At 58.1% G+C, this 22145-nt stretch overlaps 1 protein-coding gene across 5 annotated transcripts in view; it reads right to left on the bottom strand.

The window, feature by feature from the left end:
- Positions 1–20381, bottom strand: part of KCNC4 (potassium voltage-gated channel subfamily C member 4) — a 46077-nt gene extending 25696 nt beyond the window's left edge. For 3 of the 5 annotated variants that reach the window (XM_086717791.1, XM_086717788.1, XM_086717789.1), the window contains exons 1-3: positions 18920–20380; positions 6749–7685; positions 4494–4697 (exon numbers count right to left, since the gene is read on the bottom strand). In XM_086717791.1, coding sequence (XP_086573917.1) covers positions 4494–4697; positions 6749–7685; positions 18920–19597 — 1819 coding nt within the window. In that variant the 5' untranslated portion in view covers positions 19598–20380. Of the gene's footprint in view, positions 1–1550; positions 2072–4493; positions 4698–6748; positions 7686–18919 lie in introns of those variants that run through there. The other 2 variants (XM_086717787.1, XR_015254974.1) reach the window with 2 other exon arrangements.
- Between the last annotated feature and the right edge of the window lie 1764 nt (positions 20382–22145).

Raw genomic sequence — 22145 nt, 5'->3', positions numbered from 1 at the left:
GGCACTCCTGCATCATGTCGCCCAGGGACATCTGTGCCCACCGGAGGGGTGCCATGAGCATGCCCATCCCTGTGGGAGGGAGGAGAGGGAAGGAGGAGGTGGGTACCGTGGAAACTTGGGCTCCTGACAACTTGAGGGCCGCCACAGAAATAGCCAGCTCAGTTCCCCGAACCAGAAAGGCAAGTCAGAGGAGAAAATAGCTGTGGCGTCCAGGCTAAACTGGACACCTAGCTCATCACATCCCCATCAGACTCAGGACCCCCAGGCAAGGAGCCCTGCGGGGCCAGGACCGAATCCGTCCTCACGAAGGAAAAGCAGCTGGGCTCTCAGATTCAGCGACGAGACAGTGCCTAATGTCTCCATCCTGCTCCACAGGGCTTCCCAGCCCCGGTCACTGAAAGGGGCCTGTCCAGGCCACATGGATGCCGCTGTATTTTCTCATCTCTTAGCGGGACATTTCATTCTGAGAACAAGCAGGAGACAGGCCCCACAGGACACAGCAGGGCTGGGGTATGCCAGTACCCATCATGAACACACTTTTCCAGAAGGGACATTCGTGTGTCTGCCCAAGGCTGAAGACAGACGGCACGGAAATGGGGGTGCTCCTGGCACAGGTTTTTCACAACAGCCAACCTCATGAAATGGTCTGACCTTTCTGCCCAGTGCACCTTCCGGGGTGGCCTCCCAATCCCCCAGCCTCCTGCCGAGTCCCTGAATTCTGTCCTTCCATTCCTATCTTTGCCCACCCTGGAAGGAGCAGATACGGACCTTAGTCATTCCCTCTACAAAGTTGCATAATCTGACTCTAAAAATTGCCAGGCGCACGGCTCCACTGTCAGGTCTAATTCCCATCAGGTGAAACAGGAAATGGCTTGGCCGAGGCCTTCTGCGTTCCTGAAGCTGAGGGGGCCCAGAGAGCCTCCCTGGCAAGCTGCTGGGGAGGGGCCGCCTGCAGCCCGCCCTGCCTGGCCCGGGAGTGGCCACGTGCGAGGGGCAGGATGGCTTCTGTCCCCACGCTTCCCCTCAGCTGCCCCTGCCCAGGGGGCACCCCTGCTCACTCAATGACTCACAAACCTGTTGTGCTCCTGGGCTCGTTAGGTAAATGAATACACTTAATTATAGAAATTAGATGAGTCTCCGGTTCTGGCAGCAATACAGAGCGCAGAGGCTGGGTGGGAGCGGCAGGTGACTCAGAGGCAGGGCTGGGAGTTTGGGGGAGCGGAGAAGGAGGGAGGAGAAACTGTCGTGGAAGCAGAGAAAGCAGCGCGGGAGAGGCACCACTGCTGGGGCGCAGATGGGGTGCGGGGCTCTGCCGCCGGGTGTCACTCCGGAGAGGAGGGCATTCCCACGCCTAGGCAGCCAATTGTGGGGCCCCAGGGACCCCCACCTGCGTGCCAGGCCAGGGCTGGGGAACATCAGGCCTCCTCTCCCAGGGCGGCACTGCTCCCCTCGCGGGCCTAGCTCCCTGCACACCAGCAAAGACGCCCCACGAGACAGCCTTATTCTTGGCTGGTCTGGGTGTGGGATGGACAGACAGACAGACAGAGATATTCAGTGGCAGGCTGGTTGCTGACTGAAGGCCACGAGGAATGAAAATGCATTTGCTGTGATTACGACGGGGCCCTGAGGGCAGGCAAGGCCCAGAGTCACAGGTCCTGGGTGGGGGGCTGGCACGTCCGGCTCAGGATGGGGACTGGGGAGGTGTAAGCCCTGGGCGTAATCTCCCCCTTGTTCTCAGGCTCCAGAGCTGAACATTCTGGGGAGCTGGGTGCTGTGGAGGAGAGGCTCAGGGGCCTGGATTCTCCTGCATCCCGCCCGGCTCCCTCAGGCCCCAGGAGGTATGAGGGCTGGAGGGCATGTGAGCGTGTGCGCCCGGGGGGTGGGGAGAGCCAAGGGTGCCGCTAAGGGGCCGGGTGTCCAGGTGGAGGGCTGGTGAGAGGGTGGAAGGGGTGGGAGAGCGGGGGTTTTCTTGGAGGGTAGGGTGAGCTGTATCTTGATGCCAGTGGAGACAGCCCCAGACTGGTTCCAGCTGCTCCAGCTATGTTGTTTAGACTCCGGGACTTTGCGCAGCCTTGGTGAAGAAAAGGCACATGGGTCAGAGGGGCCTGGTTCCTCATCTGAGCAGCTCCGTGGGATCCATGCTCCAGGGGACCCCGCGGGGCAGTCAGCCCTGGGCTGGTTGAGGGGTCTGGCCCGCCTGGGAAAGGCTCCCTGACGTTCTTGGGCTTCCAGGTCACCTGGGCTCCAGAGGACAGATGCCAGGGCCGCACAGCTGATCTCTGCCCTGTCATTGTCCCCAAGTAAGTTCCCTTCCAGCTACACATACACCCCCCAGCCTCCAGCACCTTTCTACACCATCTTCAGAAGCCCTGATCAGCACCGGTCACCTTCCCCCCCAGGGAGTTCACACTCTGACACTTGGGCAGCTATAGGCTCACAAGGGAGTCTCTGCCCGTGGCTGAAGGAGCCCTGGGCCCCCTACGCCAGGTCCCACACGTAGCCCCAGCGCAGAGAAGGGAGGCACGGTCTGGCATGGGGAAAGTTGCTGAGTGCTTGCTGGGAGTTTGGCGATGCTAACTGCCACGCTCGCTTAGCAGGGCCTGTTTCCCAGCAACCCACCTGTTCCCTCTCGAAGGTCACTCTAATTGGCTGAGCTGCATGCTTGTTGCCAAGAAGCAGTGTGGAGGCATCTTGAAAATAGAGCAGCCGGGCCACACGAGCTCCCAGAGAGATCTGGCGGTGCGGTACACGCTCCCCAGCCCAGGCACGTGCCCCTCCTGCCCCGGGTGTGACCCGCTCCCCACCTCCTCACGGTCCCGCCTGACTTGTACCCTCACAGCCTCTTCCACACTGCTACTTCCGCCAAGCCCTTCACAATACTGGAGTGCAAACAGGGCTGTCGGGCAGTCAGCTCGAGGCCTACATGGGAGGCAGGGTCCCCTCTGCCCCACATTCCGGGCCATCACTCAGCATGCTCCAGCCACAGCAAGTCTCTGGGTCTGAACCAGGACGCAGCAGAAGCCGCTGTGTGTTTGTGACAGGCACATCCAGAGCCCAAGGACTGGGACACGCAGAGGACAGGGAGACCAGAGAGACGCAGGAGAGAGTGTAAATGGTCTGAGTACCTTCAACCTGCAGCCCCGTAGCTGGGGCCTCTGGGCCATCTCCTTCCAGCTGCCAGATGGCAGCTCCTGCTGGTGACACCCAACAGTACATATGCCCAGCACAGCTGGACACACACCTCTCAGCGCCTCATTAGGGTCAGGGTGCCCTGGGGATCCCGTGGGGGCAGGGGCTGGGAAGGTGCCCATGCAGGCTGCATGAGATGAGCAGGCCAGGAGACATGCTTGGGGGGACAGAGGCATCACAGACACTGCCCCGACTCACTCAACCCAGACCTGGACTGGAGTTTGGGACAGTGAGAAGTGGCAGGGGTCGGGGGGGGGGGGTGTGTGGATTTGGTTAAGAGGGCTGGTTAAGAAGTGGCCTGAGAACCCAGGGACAAGCTTTGTTTCAGGAGGAGTCAGGGTTTGTTCTGGAACTAGGTAGGGCATTTAGGCAGGTTAAGTCACAGGGACAGGGCAAGAATGACAAAAAAGTGATCAGGAACCGGGCAGGAGCACCTGCTCTTGAGACTCCTGTTCTCAGCCACTACCGACCCTCAACCATCCTCCATCATTGCTGACTCCCTTTTTGCAAGTAAGGAAGCCCTAAGTCCACGGCCCAGCTTCTGCCCTGCTCCTGCCACAGCTAGGGGCCTGCCGATGAATTTCAGCCTTTCCTTACTGGACAGGATGGGCTACTCTCCTGAATCCTTCAAATCCTTCAGAGCACACCTCAGAGGGGACACAGAGTCCCTACCCATCCCTACCCCCTTCCCCACCCCTTGGTCACCTGCTGGCTCTGCCTCAAGAGGCGTGCAGAGCTGGGCTGACCCCTCCCGGGCTCCTGGACCCCCAGGGCAGGATGAGGAGGTCAGGCCTGTGCTAGGCTCTCCAAAGACATCACACCAGCAGCTCATTCTTATCCTGACTCCCGAAGGCTCTTGGTATCTCTCGGGACTTACTTGGGAAACCTTAGCTGTGTTTAAGGGAGGTCTAGGGAAAGTCTGGCAGTGACCCTGTGGAGCCAGGCCTCAAGGTCGTGGCAGGAACCAGAGGAAGAGGTGGTGATCAAATGGAGGGGAAAGGCAGGGGCCGCTGATTTGGCCTGCCCTTAGCCTCTAGCACTTAGTCTTTCTTCCCTGTGGCCATGGTGGGGGGCGGGGAGGGGCGTGGGTGCTGGGCTCTGTGAACCTCTGGGGGATGCCGGAGGCCTTTCTAGTCCAGGGAGTGGGAGATCAGGGTACTCATCTTAAAAGCGGGGGCACATCCAAGGCAGAGGAGATGGTGGCCAAGGCCTCAGGGGAGGAGGGGACCTTAAGGTTTGCAGGGGACACTGGGGAGACTCAGCTCCCTGGGGGCTCTCCACCTGCCCGGCCTGGGGAGCCATACCTTTCCGGACACTACCATCGGCACAGGCATAGTCCCCGGCGCTGAGCAGGAAACAGGCGGCTGCCTTCTTGTTTTTGTCTCGGGGGCCAGAGCGTCGCAGGGCCCGGCGCTCCTCAGGGGTGGGGGCAGAGGCCAGGGGCTGGGTGAGGCCAGCTCCCTCCTCATCGGACAGCACCGCATTGGCATCGCCGTTCTGCTTGGAGTCTAAAGGGAGCAGACAGAAAGGAGGCTGTGTGAGGGGCTGCTCGGGCCTTCCTCATGGGCTCACCTGGGGGCTCTCCAATCCCAGCCCTAGAGCGTCACTTCCCTCACCTGAGGGGGCCTGGCATCTCCCTGGGAGGGCCAGCGAGTGGGCCTGGCCCTGGGGGCAGGGGGCGGAATTCCCTCCTTCCCTCTCAGCCTTGGCCTAGGGTCGTTCCCGGGACAAGGAGCCACAGATACCCCAAGCCGGGGCTCCTGAATTCTGTCTGCCGCAGGCTGTCCCAGGAGATTAGCCTGAGGCAGGCGGCCGACTCTGCTTCCTCCTTGGGGCTGGCTCAGGCTGACACTTGGATGAGTTTGCATTCCCTCAGAGAACACCCGGCTTGCTGGGATGAGGGCTGGCACCACCAGGGTTAAACCAATAAATAGGCCTCCACGGCCATCTCTCTGGACCCCCTGTAGGCGGTTAATCTTGCTCACCAGGCACCTCAGGCAGAGTCAAGTACCTAAAGGATTTGGAGCCCTCCGCTTGGGGCTCGCTTGTCTGGGGAAGACCCTGCACAGAGGAGGCTCCAGTTCAGCTCCCACTGCTGTGGGCTCTTAGCCCCAAGCCCCTGCCTCCGTCAGGCAGCACAGCGGGCCCTTGGCTGGCTCGCTCTGAAGGCAGCGGCCTCAGCATGGGCCAGGAATGCCCTGACCACGGCCAAGTAGTTAGGGTCAGGCTGAGGTGCAGCTGACAGCAGCCGCGGGTAAGTGTGCATCCAGGAGCTGGTGCAGGGACTTGCGCATTTTGATATTAGGTTTCCCTCCGAGCTCTGAACGGGCCTCGGGGTACAGCTGAAATTCCCCGAGGCCCTGGCTGGGAGATTTCCACCCAGGGATGGGGGAAGGGGCACCACTTTGGTGAAGTGGGGAGCCTGAGGGGGGTTGTTCCATCAAGGCCCCCAAATGACCCCAGGGAGTGAGTAGCCCCAGCGTGTACTACCGCCACCCCCCAACAGGCCATAGGTGAGTGTTATGAGTCAGGCACCCCTCTGGAGAGTGAGTCCCACTTTGCCCCCAGAGCTTGGCCAAAAGCTGCTACCTTTGTCTCCTGGCCCACCCCCAGCCTCCCGATGGCCTGGCATCTAAGGGCTGCCCAGGCGAGGAATCCCAGACCTCCCTCCGGAGCCCCTCCCACCACACTTAGGCTCCGGCTCTCCAGCCTAACTCCAAGTTTCTGTGGGTTAAGCCGATTTCCTTTCCCCTCTCTTGACGCAGGTGGAAGCAAGCTTTCCAGGGGTGGCCTTTCCCATCCTTGAAGAACAGGATCCAGACCTGGAGGCCCTCCCCCTCCAGGGTGCAGAAGCCGTTTCTTCTACCCTTCCTTTTCCCCTGCCCGACACTGTCTGGGCTACTCCCTCTCGGTTCCCTCCCATCCCATGTTAAACCCCGAGCCGAGGACTCAATCTAGCTTGTGCTGAACAGAAGGCAGCCTCCCACTGCTGTTACGTTATCACATTTATTAGGCCAAGAGACATCAGACTCCAACGTTTGGAAAGAAATGATTCACGTGTTGATGCACCTTGGCAGAACAGCTGCCCTGCTCTCTAGCTAACAACGACAGCGCCTGATGCTTGTAGAGTGGTTTTCACTTCTCCAAATACTCTCAGATATGTTATTCATTTGGGTCTCCTCAAAGTCTTGGGGAGTAGGAGATGACTCCCATTTTACAGGTGAAGAACCTATGATCAGAGATGGTTAGTGACTGGCCTCAGGTCACACAGCACCGTGGCCAAGATGGTACTTGAATTCACAGCCCCGTGCACCGCCCGCCGCAGCCTAAATTGGGTGGTAAACTCACTCCACAGACCCTAATTTCAGAAAGCTATTGGAAAACCAGAAGAGAGAGAGATTTGGCCTCGACACTTTCTGCTTTTAAAGACACATCTTACATACTTAGGGCAGCCCGGGACAATAAAGGACAATCCCAAGTCCCAAGGGCTGAGGTTCACTTGGGGACTCCCTCCACCACTGGAGGGGAGGTGGCTTTCCTTCCCAACCCCCAATCTCACCTGCCCGTTTCCTCTCAACCATACCCTCTTCTGGGGCAGGGGGGCTGGTATCACTGTAGGTGCTGTCCCGGGGCGAGGTCTCCTCAGACTTGCAGTAAATGGGTGACTCAAGCTGGGGTGGCCGGGGCACGTGCTTCTTTCTTTTTTTAGGCAGCTTCTGCTTGGCCATGGCCAGGGAGTAGTACATGCCGAAGTTGTTGACGATGACCGGCACGGGCATGGCGATGGTGAGCACGCCAGCCAGTGCACACAGCGCCCCCACCAGCATGCCCGACCACGTCTTGGGGTACATGTCCCCATAGCCCAGCGTCGTCATGGTGACCACCGCCCACCAGAAGCCAATGGGGATGTTCTTGAAGTCGGTGTGGTCGTTGCCCCGTGGGTCGGAGGGCCTGGCGCCAATGCGCTCGGCATAGTAGATCATGGTGGCGAAGATAAGCACGCCCAGGGCCAGGAAGATGATGAGCAGGAGGAATTCATTGGTGCTGGCACGCAGGGTGTGGCCCAGCACGCGCAGCCCCACGAAGTGGCGTGTGAGCTTGAAGATGCGCAGGATGCGCACGAAGCGCACGACGCGCAGGAAGCCCAGCACGTCTCGGGCTGCCTTGGAGGACAGGCCGCTCAGCCCCACCTCCAGGTAGAAGGGCAGGATGGCCACGAAGTCGATGATGTTGAGCAGGTTCTTGACGAAGTCTAGCGTGTCAGGGCAGCACACGATGCGCACCAGGAACTCCAGTGTAAACCACAGCACACACACGCCCTCGATGTAGGTCAGGATGGGCTCTGTCTCCACCTCCCGCCGGAAGTGCACGCTGGTCGTGTTCCCCACTCGGTGGATCTCTGTCACGTTGCGGTCAATGTTGAAGGCCTCGTGGGTCTCCAGACAGAAGGTGGTGATGGAGACCAGGATGAAGAAGAGAGAGGCGAAGGCCACCACCTGCGGGCGAGGAGGAGAGTGGGGCGGTTGTCAGGGATGGACGGGCGCCGTCCTGGTTGTGGAGAGTGAGGGCATGGGTCACCGGAAGGAAGGACGTTAGATGGTGAGAGGCGGGATGAAGGTAGTCGTGGGCTGGAACTCCCTCCTCAGAGGGTCTTTACCCATCTGCTCGGGTATTTTAAGGTAATTCTTCCCAATCTTTGTCACGGCACACAGAAGAGACAGGCTGCTTCTGGCTGGAGGCAACTGGACAGGAAACTATACTATTGCCTACGATGCGCCCCACACCCCCCGCCCCCCGCCCTTAATGCTTTGGCTCCGCCCACTGCTGACTCTGGCCCCGCCTCCTGCCTAGCTCCGCGCCCCTGTAGAAGGGTCGTGCCTTAAAGCTTCTCAAACTGTAATGGGTATATAAATCATCTAGGAATCTTGTTAAACTCTGATTCTGATTCTGATTCTGATTCAGGGCCAGGGTAGGGCCTGTGATTCTGCATTTCTAACAAACTCTCAGGAGAGGCTGCTGGTCCACAGACTACACTTGGAGTAATTAGGCTTTAGGGGCAGTGGTCCTCAAAGTGAGGTCCCGGACCAGCTGCAGGAGCAGCAGCACTTGGGAACTAGTTAGAAATGCAAATTCTTGACGCCGTAAACTTACTGAATGAGAAATACTGAGGGTAGGGCCCAACTATCTGCTTTAACAAACCTTCCAGGTAATTCTGATGCACGCTAAGTTTTGAGGTCCACTGTGTTAGGGATATGCCCAGAGAGAGGGCCTGGAGGGAATGAGTCTGGGCCTCTTTCTGCCAGCTGAGTCTTAGAACTCCAGCCACAACCCCCCACCTCCTCAAGTCCCAAGTCCCAGCCCCTCTCTACTACCTTGCAGCTTAGAATGTCCCAGCCAAATGCCCAGACAGTGAGAAGTGTCTGAACGAAGGTAAGCACGTTCCATAACAGGAGACAAGGGGGGGTCTGCCCAGAATAACCACCCCTCCCCTTCCCGACACCTGGCATTTCCTGGGACACTGAGCTCCAGCAAAAAATAAACTGCACCCACTGGGATCGGAGTGTGGCAGGGGCTGATCCAGACGGCTCGGATCTCAGGTAGAATGATAACAGTGGCACCCGGCAGAGGAACAGCTAGGTTTAAGTGTCCAATCATTATGAATGGAGATGAAATGCATGTGTAATAACACCAATTACGGAACCCTCATCTGTTATTCATGCAATGCCATTCACCACTGTCAGGGCACCTGTTGCTGGGGTCTCTGCCCCCTGCTGCTGCCTGTCCTGCTCCGTGCGTGGGGATGAGCTTCCTCCCCGGGCAGAGGGCCGAGCTTAAATAGGTGGACGGGGAAGGACTGTGGCCCCGTGGCCACCTGGCAATCCCCACACACTGACTTCCACCTGGCCATGGCTAATGGTGCCCCTCAGGGATGCTTTCCTCCCTGAGAGTCTGCATGAGAGAGGGGGAGAAGGCACACCTTGTTCTTAGTATTGCAAAACACCAATGGAGAATACAAGGGGAGCTGGGAAAATGAAACAGCAGCACCTCCGGGGCTTCTGGAGCAGAAGCAAGTCTGAGAGAACTTTGGGAATGAACATCCGTTAGCTGTCTGTTTTGTCCTGGCACAGCTGGGCACTTGGTACGTGTTACCGCCTTCGGTCCTCCCTGTGACCCTGTGAGGTAAGTCTCATCATCTCCTTTTAAGGAGGAGGAACTAAGCATCAGAGAGGTTTAAACGCTTGCCTAAGGTCACATAGCCTAGAAGGGTTGGAAACCAGACTTGAACTCAGAACTGTTTACCTTTGGAGGCCGTACCTTCTCTTCACACCGCACTGCCTTCACCACCTCCCAGGCACGATCAATTCACAGACCCAGGAAAGTCCTCTCTGAACTGTCAATACTGTTCCTAGCGAACTCCTTGATGACTACTATTTTACCCTTAGGGTTATGTACCTTGGACTTAAGACAGACACCCATTGCACAGTAACACATCTTATTTACACTTGACCATGGACAGGTTGATCAAATGCAGCAAGGAAGGAGAACGGAGGTAGCAGACCACTTTCCCCACTTGAACAACTCTGCCTGGAGCTTCTCCTGTTTGTGTCTCTCCTATGAAGGTAAATTTCAAGTTCCTTTTCTGATCTCTCTCTCTCTTTTAAGTTTATTTATTTATTTGAAGAGAAAGAGAGAGACCCCAAGCAGGCTCCACGCTATCAGCACAGAGCCCGATGTGGGGCTCGATCTCACGAACCATGAGATCATGACCTGAGCCGAAATCAAGAGTCACGTGCTTAACCGACTGAGCCACCCAGGTGCCCCTGATCTCATTTTTCTTCCCCGAGAAAGGTGCTATCAAGGCAATACAGACCGATGTGGGTATGAGGCAAATGGCTCCAGCCTGGGGGCTCTCCGTGGCCATCCAGAGATGAGCTGGTGGTGGCACCTGTTGAGTGGCCACCGTGATGCTGGGAACCGACTCCGGGCGCTGCTCCCATCCCCAGCAGCAAAAGGGGTGGGGTAAGGCGTGGAGACGGCATACCCTAGCTCTGCCAGGAAGCATGGGAAGCAGGAGCCTGCTCTCTCCGAGGAAAAATTAGCCAGGAGAGTTGGCCCACCTGGGAGCCGAGCGTGAAGTTAATTAGTGATTTGGAAAAACAAGTTCAGGAAGAGCTGCCAAGGGGCTGAGCAGAGGGCACAGAGAGGGGAGAAGGGGAGGGAGGGCAGTGTGCCGGCCACCCTCTTACCCACAGGGCCAAGGAGCCAGCCTTGGTGCCTTCCTCACTGGCGCCCGGGCTCCTTCTGCAGCCGCCCAGTAAGTACAAACCACCCCTCCTGCCTTAGGGAACAGCCCTCTGAATTCCTGCGGTGTCCACTCACTTGTGCTGTTTTTCCTTATAGCTGTTGCAACTATTTTCTCGTACCACTCACCTCAGCCCTCCCAGGAGATGGGGCTGATAAAGGGTAGCCACATGTGCCCATTTCCCAGGCACGAGAAAGGGCAAATGACTCGCTCAGGATCAGACAGAGGCCAGGTCCCCTGACTCTCAGCTCAGAGTTCTTTCCACTTGGTCCTCTAACCAAACAGTCCACTCCTCTTTGGTGACATCTTCATGGGGTCTCAGTCTCTCCTGTGACCTCTCGAGGGCTGGCAGCAGGTGCAAGGCAGGCCCCAGAAAGCCCCCCCTTCCCCAAGGAGACAGGCACACCACCTGAGGCTGAGCTGGGACAGATGCAGGCACCTGGGCTCTGGCGTGTTGCCCCAGGTGGGTCCTGAGGTTACAGGTTCCCCTGTCGGGCCCCAATGATTCCTTTCTCCCTAGGTTATTCCCGAACTGAATTATTTTGTAAGCAGTGGTCCTAAGCAAGTGCAATCAAGGCCCTTCACCTCCAGCAGCAGGGACACGGCTTTCTTTTTTCTCCCACTCTCTTTATTGGGGACTTCCGGGGACAGAAAAGGACCAAGGAAGGAGGCAGTGGCTGCAACAGCACCCAACTTAGACATCAAGGCCTTGAGCTGGAGCCTTCTGAGCGGCCCTTGCTGGGCCATCCCATACAGCTAGTGGGGTACACTTGTACCTCCTTCCCATGGTACCTGCTGGGCAGAGACTGAGGACAAAGAGCTAAGGAGCCCTGGGGTCAGACTGCCTGGGTCCCTCATCCTGGCCCAGCCACTCACTAGGTAAATGCTGCGCTTTGTACAGGTCTCTCACTACAAAATGGGGCCAGCACTAGCTCCCAGCCAGGGGTGTGGGCATGGTCTCCAAGGACCCTTACATGCAGCTTCTGAGAGGCTGAGTTGGACCTGGAGCCAGAAACATCACAAAAATCTTTGCTTTTTAGAAGCAAACGGACCCCAGGAGCTCACCCAGTTCAATTCCCTTTCTGCTAGTTTTGCAACCAAAGAAACCGAGGCCTGGGGAGAAGGGACTTGCCCCGGTTCCCATGGTGGAAGATGTCAGTTCTTCCCATGCTACCTGAGGACACGGGACATAGATTCTGCTGGAAGTCAAAACTGCCCAAGCGGAAAATTGCTTATGTGATCTGGTTTGGCCAGCAGCTACGCTCCTCCCCGCTGGAAGGATGCGGGAGGGTCTCACCACCCTGGACAGGAGGTTCCGAGCCTCTGTGCTGGAAAGCACCGCCCCTTCCAGCTTCCTGCTCCATGGGCTCCCCACACACAGGCTGGCTGTAGCCTGTGGGGGACCCACCTGTCCGGAGACCCAGGTGTTTTGCCTGGTGAGTCAGCCCTGTTATCAGCCTCCTTCACCAAGCTCATCCTAAAACTGCCGATGGTAGGAATCTCAAGTCACGTGCTTCTGGGTACAAGCTGGTCTCTGCTACTCACTGCCTGAGAGACCTTAGGCAAATTTCTTAACCTCTCTAAGCCTTAGGGTCTTTGCCCATAAAATGGAGATCTTTGCCCATAAAATGGCCTACTATGTGCCAGGCACTGTTCTGGGCGCTGGGGAACAGCAGGAAACAAAACAAACACCCCTGCCCCTTAGGCCTTACATTCTAGGAGAAGGAAACCATCAACAAATAAGCAAATACATAGTATGCCAGATGGTGTAAGTGTTAGGAAGACAAATAAAGAGGAAAGGAGGTAGAGTATGAGGAGGAGGGAACTATTTCATTTTCTTTTTAAACTATTTTTTTTTTCAATTTGTTTTGAGAGAGAGAAAGAGCACGTGCACGCGCAAGTCGGGGAGGGGCAGAGAGCGCGAGAGAATCCCAAGCAGGCTCCGTACTGTCAGCGCAGAGCCCTATGCAGGGCTCGAACCCACGAACCATGAGATCATGACCTGAGCCGAGATTAAGAGTTGGACGCTTAACTGACTAAGCCACCTAGGTGAGCGGAGAGACCTATTTCAAATAGGGTGATTAGGCAAGACCTCGATGCCAAGGTGACACATCTAAGCAGAGACCTGAAGGAGTGAGGAAGTGAGTTATATGAAGATCCAGGATACCTGGAGAGGCAGAGGGAACAGGCACTGCAAAGGACCTGAGGCTACAGAGTGCTTGATGTGTTGAGGGGGATGAGAACAGTACCCACTTTATAGGGCTGTTTTGAGGATTAAAAGAAATGATATTTGTAAAACTCAGCACAGAGCCTAGAGTGTCTCAAGAATCTGGCACAGGCTGGGTCGGGGGGGTAGGGGGGAGGTGACAGACACCAGTCATTGGGAACTGAATACAATCAGCGGGGGCAGGGGAGGGGGGCCCAAGGAGAAAGGGCCAAGGAGACAGATGGACCGATAAACATAAGAAGACTCATGCCCAAAACCTATATTAAGGATGAAGTGTAGGAGAAGAGAAATCTGAGAACACCGCCAAAGACACTTGCAGAGAAGATCGGTGGGGATGGGATGAGGCGCTGAGGCTTCCGGGAAAGTGAGGTCCTAGAGCCCAGGCAGCGCTGCAAAAGGAGCGAGCAGGCCTGCGGGCTCAGAGGCAGGAAAAGAGAGACAACGTGTCAGGCAAAGCATCTCTGAGCTGTCCCTAGGCTCCTGAGTGAGGGCCTCAAAGTGCAGGTATCAGCCTAGCGACCCCTGTTCCTCTCCTTTCATGGGCTCCCCTGGGAGCAGACCCTGGCCCTGGGACCTCCTATCTTGGTTCCAGGGGCCACAGCCTGCCGCCACCTATGCCCCCCTTCTGCCAAGCCAGCACGTGGGGTTTCTCAGGGCCTCTGGGCTGCCGGGAGCTGATGAGTCCGGCCCCAGAAGGAATTCAGTCCAGCCCAGATCGCCGGCCAGGAACGTGCCCAGCCAAATGCGATTCCTGGCTGTTGCCTATCTGTGTTCCGTGCTGTCCTATCTCTGCCGGGGCCGGTCGCCTGGCCAGAAAATTCGCCCCTTCCCTAACTCCGCATGGTTAAAGCACTACTCACGGTGAACATTTATTTATTTATTTATATATTTATTTATAGCCTGCCTCCTTCTAAAAATTATTTAAGAGAGCTAAGTCATTATCCTGCAGGGCCTATCCAGCTTAACTTCTATTTCCTCCTTGAGGCTTTCCTGCCGGCCAACCATCCCCCCACCTCGCTTCACTTCACACAGAGGTGGGATTTATGGCTTTTTCCTCTCACCTCCTGTGGGGCTTTATTCTTTAAGAGTACTGTGGCACCTCTCATGATCCATCTTGTGTTATTACTATTTCTTGTCACCCAATTTCCTTCAACTGCCACCGACTCCACCTGACCTAGCTCCCTTCAGGAACAGGGACCATGTCTGACTTGTCTCTGTATTTACAGGGCCCAGCCTGGTGTCCGGCATGTGATAAGTTCCCAATAAATGTTTTCTGAATGACTGGAGGCAAGGGGACTGCCTACTTCCTCTCCAGGTCCTGGGGAACCTGTCACGAGGAGGAGACGTGGCCAGCCCCACTAACTCGGGCTAGAGGTGACCGAAATGCCCAGGAATACCTCCAGGCACATGGGCTCTCAGACTCTGTGGCTTTCCAGGGTGGGCCAAGACCACTGCTTGATGGGGCCCCCTGCCAGAGGCTGGGTAAACATCACCCAGCCTGAGAAAAACCCAAAAAACCCTAGCAGGGAGCTGGGCCAGAGGCTGTGGTAGGCTGGGTGCCCAGGAACAAGGCTGGCCTGAACGTCCTGGTGCCCAGCACACCGGGTTCGGAGTGAGGGCAGGACAACGTCCACGGGTGGAGGCAAGGAGCCTGGGGGCTCCCCGTTCCCAAGGCCCAAATGCCTGGCTCTGTTCCTGCCCATTCTTCCCTCATCTCCCCAAAATAGCCCAAGTTTATTTCAGCCCCTCCCCCACTTTACACCCCACCCCAAATGGTGACAAACAGAAACACCTCATTATCCAGAGACAAGATGTTCAGAGGCAAATGTTGGTCTGTTCAGAACAAAAAAGAAAAACACAAAACAGACCCAGGAAGAGACTGGGAGGCTGCCTCGGGACAGGGTTGGGGGACAGGCCAGGGCACCGAGCCTCCCAGGCTTGGCTTCTTGGCTCTCCCTAGCCCAGCCGGCTTGGGACCAGGGGGTCCTGCCCACCACCCAGCTAGTCCCAGTCAATGCCCATGTCAGAGAAGCTGGGGGGGCCTTCAGAAAGGATAAGTAGGAACAGAGCTCTGCATTTTCTTCCAAGAAGGCCTCCATTTCACTCCTCTGCCGGGCCAGGGGACACCTCATCACCTCTCGTAACTAAGTCCCCTTTCTTTTTGTTCTATGCGAGTCCCACAGTGAGAAAAAACAGAGAGCAAGCTCAGATGTGAGCAATTCTAGGGAGTGAGGGGATGGGAGCTTTAGTTCAGAGGAGGAAGTGAAGGGAGGGATGGCAGGAGAGCAGAAGGCCCCCTCTGGGGCCCCCTAAAGTCAGAGGCCTTTTCCAGGCAAGAAGGCACAGGAGGCGGCTGAAGCTGTGGCACAGGCACAGACGTGGGTTCACAAGATCTGGGTTTGGAGCCTAGTTCAACCACCAGCTGTGTAAGCAAGCCCCTCTGGGCCTCAGTTTCCCTCAGTGTAGACTGAGGTTAATGATCCCTGCCTCACAGAGGCCAGACGAGATACTAGAACAAAGCAAAAGTGACCTGATACGCAGTGGGTGCTCAGTGAAAACCCAGCTCCAGCTGCCTTCCTGGGACAGTAGGGATCCTTGGGCCACATCCTCTACTCGGAAGGGGAACATTATGGGAAAACGAATCCAGGTACTGATTTAGCCAAAGGAGAACGACTATCCTCCTTTTTTTTTTTTTTTTTTTTATTGTTTTTAAGTTTTATTTATTTTCAGGGAGGGAGAGAGAGCATGAGCAGGGGAGAGGGCAGAGAGAGGCAACCAGGCTTCGTGCTGCCAGCGTGGAGCTCAATGGGGGCTTGAACTCACAAACCGTAAGATCATGACCTGAGCCGAAATCGAGTTGCACGCTTAACCAACTGAGCCACCCAGGTGCTCCAAACCACTATCGTTCCTAACAGGACTGATAACAGCTGAAGTCAGTCTAACCCCTGGGTCCTCAAGAGGTTGGGAGTGAAGGGAGGGGAGTGTCCTAGGGTCCCATTCCTCGGGCCTCCTGTGTGCCCTCAGCAAATAAGGAAGGTCTTATTCTACCAACCTCCTTGCTGCCAAAACCCTGCTGGTCCCCCTCAGTCTGGCAAGCCACCCTGGCTGTGGCTGAGGCTGGGACTGTGGGCGCTGGGCAGGTGGGGACAGGACCAGCCTGCCCCATGCCTGCTTTCCCACACCAGGCCACAGAAAGAGAGCCACCAAAGCGCCGCCACGGGCCTGGCCACCGTGAGGGGAGCAGGGGTGAGCACCCTGACCGACCTAGAGCCTGCCTGAATGGGAACAGCTCTGCGGGCCAGGCCAGTAGCTACGCAACAGGCTCCACAATCAGTTGAGTTCACTTTCCGTTTGTATCTGTTTTGCTCCTGTCATAACACACTACCCAACTGGCCAGCTGGGTGCAAACTGACGCCTGGGGCGGGCCCTGACCCTCTGCCCTACTGGCCTTCAGTGGGCACCCCACGCCCACGGCTGATGCTGCAGGCCCCGAGTAGGGAGGGTATGCACAGACCCAGTGGACAATACTTACTGGAAGGGCAGTGTTATTGGCTGCGGGTAAACAGAGTGAGGAGGGCACGGCCCCAGATCGCCTACGCCCCAGGCCCTTAGACCTTGAGGGGTGGCAGAGTAAATGTCCCTGCTGATGTCCCCATCTGCCCCTGGGTTTTCTGATGTCATCCACAGGAAGTACAGAACCTCAGAACACCTTCCAGGCCAGAATAAGAAACAAACCACCCCTTCACCTCCAAAACAGCCTCGTTCAGTGGAAAGAACATGTTGCAATCGGAGGAGCAGGGGCTTTGACTCACAGCACGCCACTATCTGGCTGTGTCATCTCAGGCAAGATGTTTACCCTCTCACAGGCCCAATCTACTGAATGGGGAGGAGATCTCCACCGTTAAGTTTATCGGGAGGACTAGAGATTAATGTAAGTACCTGCATGGCATACTCAAACCAAAAGCCATTAGCAATTTTTTAACAATTATGTATTCTCACTTGTCTGTCCCAGGAACAGCTGAATTGAAGGCTTGCTTCTGCCTGGTGCTCCTCAGCAGGAAGCAAGTCCACTTTTGGCATGAGTGCCATTAAGCTCCACATAGCTGTTCACATCGGTGTTACCGACCAGAAAGTTGGAATCTAAGGGAGGTTCCTGCTCTGCCCTTAAGTGTCTTTGACGGCATCGAACACCTCTGGATCGTGGTTTCTTCATTGCTTCAGTATTAGAATTAACCCTGCCCGGCCCCGAACTCCTGGCCTCGGCTGGAATGCCCTGGCGGATGTGATTCCACATCAAACGGGCAAGTATCTTGGGCTCCTGGAGAAACTCAAGAGGTCAACTAGGCTCTGCATTTATTCAACGAGCCCCCAGGCCGGCCGACCCTGGGGTTTGTTGAGCAGAAGGTAAACTCATAGATGGCACAGCCCCTTGGAATCCAAGACAGAAGAAGCAGAGATGAAAAGTTCCCCAGAGGCCCCAGAATGCTCAGGAACAGGACCTAGCTCCCCTAACCACATCATTTCATTTCTGCCTCCCTGCCTTGTCCCCTTTCCCCATTTCTAGGAAGCCAAATCTACTGCCTCCCCCCAGCCCCAACTTAAAAAGAGCCTGGATTAGCCTGTACCTGTTGCTCCCCTAGTACCCACAGCCAACAGCAGACACTGGCAGGGTTAGTGAACTGTATGAGAAGCCCCCAGAACTCACAGCAGACTCAGGCCAGGGCATCATCTGGGCTGATCTAAGGGCTGTAGGGAAGAAACAAAGGCAGCTCCTGGCCCCAACTTCCCTCTCAGTCCTGACAAAGGGGTCTGACTTCCGGGGGCTGCCCTGGGATGCCTTGGCCACCAAGACCTCTGTTCCTCCCAGGCCGGGGATGTGTCTGCCCTGGTCTAGCATTAACACCAGCCTGGCCCGCCCTGCAGCCCCACTTCCCAGCCTCCTGCCCTCCCCTGGGTGGGGAAGTGGAACTTTCCCTTCCATGACCTGGTTGAGGCCCAGCACAGGAGGGGCCAGGGAGGGTGGCAAGGGCTCTGAGACTCATTAATAGGATGACTTGGGATGCCAGAGGTGAGGAACAGCCAGGCTTTAGGCTGCCAGCCATGAAGCCAGGCACCAGCCTCCGGGGTTCTCTCTCTCTCTCTCTCTCTCTCTCTCTCTCTCTAAAGAATCTGAAGCCATCCTTCATGGTTTTTTTTTTTTTTTTTTAAGCCGTCCAAGTATATCCCCATCCCTCCAATCCCTTTCACCTAAGGGGGGTTGGGAGAAACTGGACTGACTTGAGGAGGAGGTGGTGGGATAGGACTAGATCTATGCCACCCTCTTCTCCCCCCACATACCCATTTCAGGCAGTAACCCGAACCAGGGCTTTCTGGGAAGCCAATCTGTGCCGCAGCAGGAACAAAAGAAGTGGCAACAAATTTGGGATCATCACAGGCAGCCTGTGGCTGGCCACTGACCGCGGGAGCCTGCATCACCCAGAACATTAGGCCCTTCCTGTCTAACTGAAGCCAAGACATCCCAGGTGACCAGGAAGCCTTAGGGGCATGGCAAGGGGCAGACATCTTGACTTATCTCCCTGAAAAAAGGGCTCACCAGAAACCTGGATGAGAGGCCTGCATTCCGGTCCCAGCCCTCCCTGGGCTGGAGCTGGTGTCCCTCTACAGAACTCATACTTCACAGCGTACCCGGCTGCCCAGAGCATTTAAAGGAGGTGGCACCCATGGAAGAAGCTAACACATGGGCCTGCCACAGAGTAGGCGCTTAGCACACCCAGTTTTCTTCCCCCAAACCCTGACTCAGGCAGGAGGCCTAATTCCAGCTCTCCAGGCCGCTGGCCCTGTGGAGGAGTGGGGGGTAAATGAAGAGAGGCAGCCTGTGCAGAGAAGGGGGAGGAAGAGCTCAGCTAAGGGCAACCCACTCCCTCGGAGTGGATGCGGCAAAGCAGGCAGCTGGGATTAGGTCCAAGTAGTAAGTCAAGTGCGTGCAATCTCCTGATGAGGCGTGCAGGAGAGAGGGTATGTGTGTGGGGGGGGGGGGGGGGGGGTGAGTCCCCTGGGGTTCCATGGAAGACAGAGGGAATTGGGAGGGAGGCAGTGGTAAAGGTAAGTCAGTCTCGGCCCAGCCCGCTCCTCCCGGCCCCCATCCCCACCACCACGGGTACTTACACACCCGAGAGGAGGCTCAGGCTCCTGTCACTCACCCTGGCCGCCCGGGAGGAGTAGGGATCTTCGAAGAGCGCCCACATGCGGGGCTGCCAGCCACGGCAGCCCCCCGACCCCGCGCCGGGGCCTGCACCTCCCTCATGGGGCCCCAGGCGCTGCAGGGCCAGCTCCCGCTCATCATCGCCGGCCTCGTCGCCGGTCCCTGCGCCACCGCCGCCTCCGTCCGGGCTCTCGAAGATATCGAGCGCCTCTTCGGCATCGCGGTGCTGCCGGTAGGTCATCCAGCAGCAGGGCTCCACGTCGGTCTCGTCGATGCCCCAGAAAGTGAGCTCCTCCTCGAAGAGCGGCCCACACACGTCGGCGGGGCAGTGCAGCTTGCCGGTGCGGTAGTAGTTGAGCACGTAAGCAAAGACGCCCGGGTGCCGGTCGAAGAAGAACTCGCAGCTCCCGCCGCCGCTGCTGCCGCTGCTGCCTGCACCGCCGCCATCGGACTCGGGCCGGCCCCCGCCGTCGGGATCCGCCAGCCAGGCGAGGCGGGTGCCCGGTAGGGTGCGCAGGGTGCTGCGGTAGGTCTCATGTCGCGTGCCGCCCACGTTGATGATGATCTTCTCCGACGCCTCGCCCTTGGCCATCTCCTCCTTCAGACATGTTTTGGACGGAGGCTTGTTCCCCGACTTGCGCCCACGGTAGGAGGAGACACACACCGAGCTGATCATAAGAAGTGCTGCGGGGCTTCGGCTTGGGGCGGCCGCTGCCCTCCAAACACCCTTCCCAAGGAGGCAGCGTCAGACGGGGGAGGGGGAGGAGAAGAGGAGGAGGCAGGAGGCGGCGGCGGCCCCCTCTGCGGCTTGGCCCTGCCCCTGCCTCCCCCCGGGGCGCGGAGCAGGAGGAGTTGGGTTTCTCCGGTGCACAGGTGGTTGGGGTTTGGGCAGGCAGCTCCGGCGAGGGAGGCAGGAGGGAAAAGGCGAGCCGAGGACCCAAGCGAGGGGCCCGGGGAAGCAGGAACAAGCCCTCACGCTCCCCGGCTAGGACTGGACACGCAGATGCTCGGGCCCCCGGACACGCCCCCCCCTTTCACCCTCAAAAGGCGAGTTAGCGCACAGTCTAGGCTCACTGCGAAGGTCTGGGGCGCGCGCGCGCTCACACTCACTCACAGGGGCACCCTCCGGCTCCCGAGTCCCGGGAGCGGCCGGCTTCCCCGCGGCGGCGGCAGCGCAGCAGCAACAAGTCCTCGGAGCGGCTGCCGGGGCCGGGCCGACGCTCTTACGGCAGCCGGCGGAGCTCCGCGGGCCCGGGCTGCTTGCGGTCAACACGAGGCGGCGGCGGCGGCATGTGGCCTCTTCCCCCCATTCATAAATCCAGCTCAGGGCTCGGATGGCGGGCGGGGCTGAGCGGAGCGCGGCGTTCAGGCGGGCGGGGGCTGCGCAGGGCGAGGCGGCCGCAGAAAAACAAGCGCGCCCGCAGGAGCGAGCCTCCCGTCCTGCGTCCGCGGCTCGGCAGCGGCTAGGAGCGGCGCGGGGCTGGCGCTGCGCAGCGGGGGCCGTGCTGGGGCGGGGGGGCCTCAGACGGGGCGTCCTGCGCAGCGCCGAGCCTGGGGGGCGGAGCCGCTCCGGGGCGCGGGGCTCTGGGCTCCGGCGGCCGAGCGGCCAAGGACACCTGCAGGCTTCCCAGGCAGCGCGGATCGAGAGCTTCAGCGCAGCGCCCCGGCGCCGGGCTCCAGCGATCTGGCGGCACTGGGAGCCACGCCATCCGCGCGTCTGCCCATCTCCGGGCGGGGCGCCGGCCTTGGCTCGCGGCAGGAGGCGGGCGAAAGGTGGCCTAAGGGCGGGGGAGCCTGGGCGCCGGTGGGCTGGGGCCCAGGGGGTTCTCGATCTCCCTCCGGCGTTGGTAGCTGATGCCACTCTCTGGTGGCGCCTTTTCTTCTCGGCCCCGCCTCGCCCGGGCGCGCCCTCCGTTGGGCGGGGTGGGCGGGGCGCGGCGCGGGGCCGACCGGACTCGCTGCAGGGCCCGGGCGGCGGGGCTCAGCCTTCCTCCGCTGAGCCGAGCCGAGCCGAGGCGCGTAACCCCCTCACCGCCAGCGCCCAGCCCAGCGCGCCGCCCCTGCGCGCGTCCGCCACCGTCCCCTCCGCCCCTTCGGCCCGGCTCCCCGCCTTCCCCGAGCCCGCAGCTCCTCCCACTGCAGCCCCTGGGACACCGAAGGACTCGCGACCCCTGACCTCTAACCTCCGCCCGCCCCTTCTGGCCGCTCTAGTCAACTCCCCCTCCTTGTTGCGGTTTCATTGCGGCGGACTGGAGGACGGGGAATAAAGGGGGTGGAGAGACAGTGTCGAGTGGAGGAGGCTGCCCCCTCCTGTCCCAGACACCGTGTTGGGGCTTCCTGACCACCCCGCCCCCATCTTGCGCCTGTGAGGCCCATCTAGGCCCAAGATGACTGTGATCTCGATACCAGCCTCTATCACAGTCAACAAAGACCCTGCCTGCGGTGGAATGGGGGACCTGGCGGCCTTGCGCAGAATTGGTTCCTGGTCTGGGTGGAAGAAAACCAGAGTTCTGGCACTATTGTGGGTGTGGAGTGGGTGGTCCTGAAAGATCATTAGGTTAAAGCCATGGCTCCTTGTTGCCCTGAAAGCACATAGAAAGTGGCCGCAGCCTGCCGTCCTGCCGTGTGACTCCTTCCTGGTTCAGTGTTGTTTCACTCATTGCAATTTGTCTCCTCTCCCCTCTCTGACCCTGAGGTCTTTCCAGCCTGCACTGCTTTTTCATCTTGATACCTCCCACACTGCCTGCCTGGAGAACCTGTTTGCTAAGTGATTGAGAAGCTGCCATACCCAAAACATTAGGCACCAACCCGATCTTACTGGCCTCATCCCAAGAGCAATTTCCAGATTCGTTTGTTTTTATTTGTTTTTAAGTCCAGAGCCTCTTCTACATCTTTAAGTTAATCCTCATTTTTTACAGCTTCAGGCTGCCTCCATGTCCATCGGGATGATATAAGGAGGGTTTTAAGGCAGAAATACAAGGGGATTGACACCTGCTTCGGATACCCGTGTACCATCCAACTTCCAGATCGGGTAGTACCTGGCTACGGTGGGAAAACAAGACAAGGTCCTGGTGTGCTCCAAAGAAAGGTTAAAAGCTCAGTGCAAATGCAAGGGATTGTCAGCAAAAGTCTCGTTAATGAGGGCAGAAAAACAAAGGAACTGTGGTCTTTGATGATTCGTACTAATATGCAGAGGAGGTGGGTACCATCCTGGACTGTAGCCA

The sequence above is a fragment of the Puma concolor genome, chromosome C1, assembly GCF_028749965.1.
Source record: "Puma concolor isolate L17-30 chromosome C1, mPumCon1.1.hap2, whole genome shotgun sequence".
In the NCBI taxonomy this organism is placed as follows: domain Eukaryota; kingdom Metazoa; phylum Chordata; class Mammalia; order Carnivora; family Felidae; genus Puma; species Puma concolor.
Note: the sequence above shows the minus strand (reverse complement) of the source record. Positions and strands in the feature narration are given on the sequence as shown.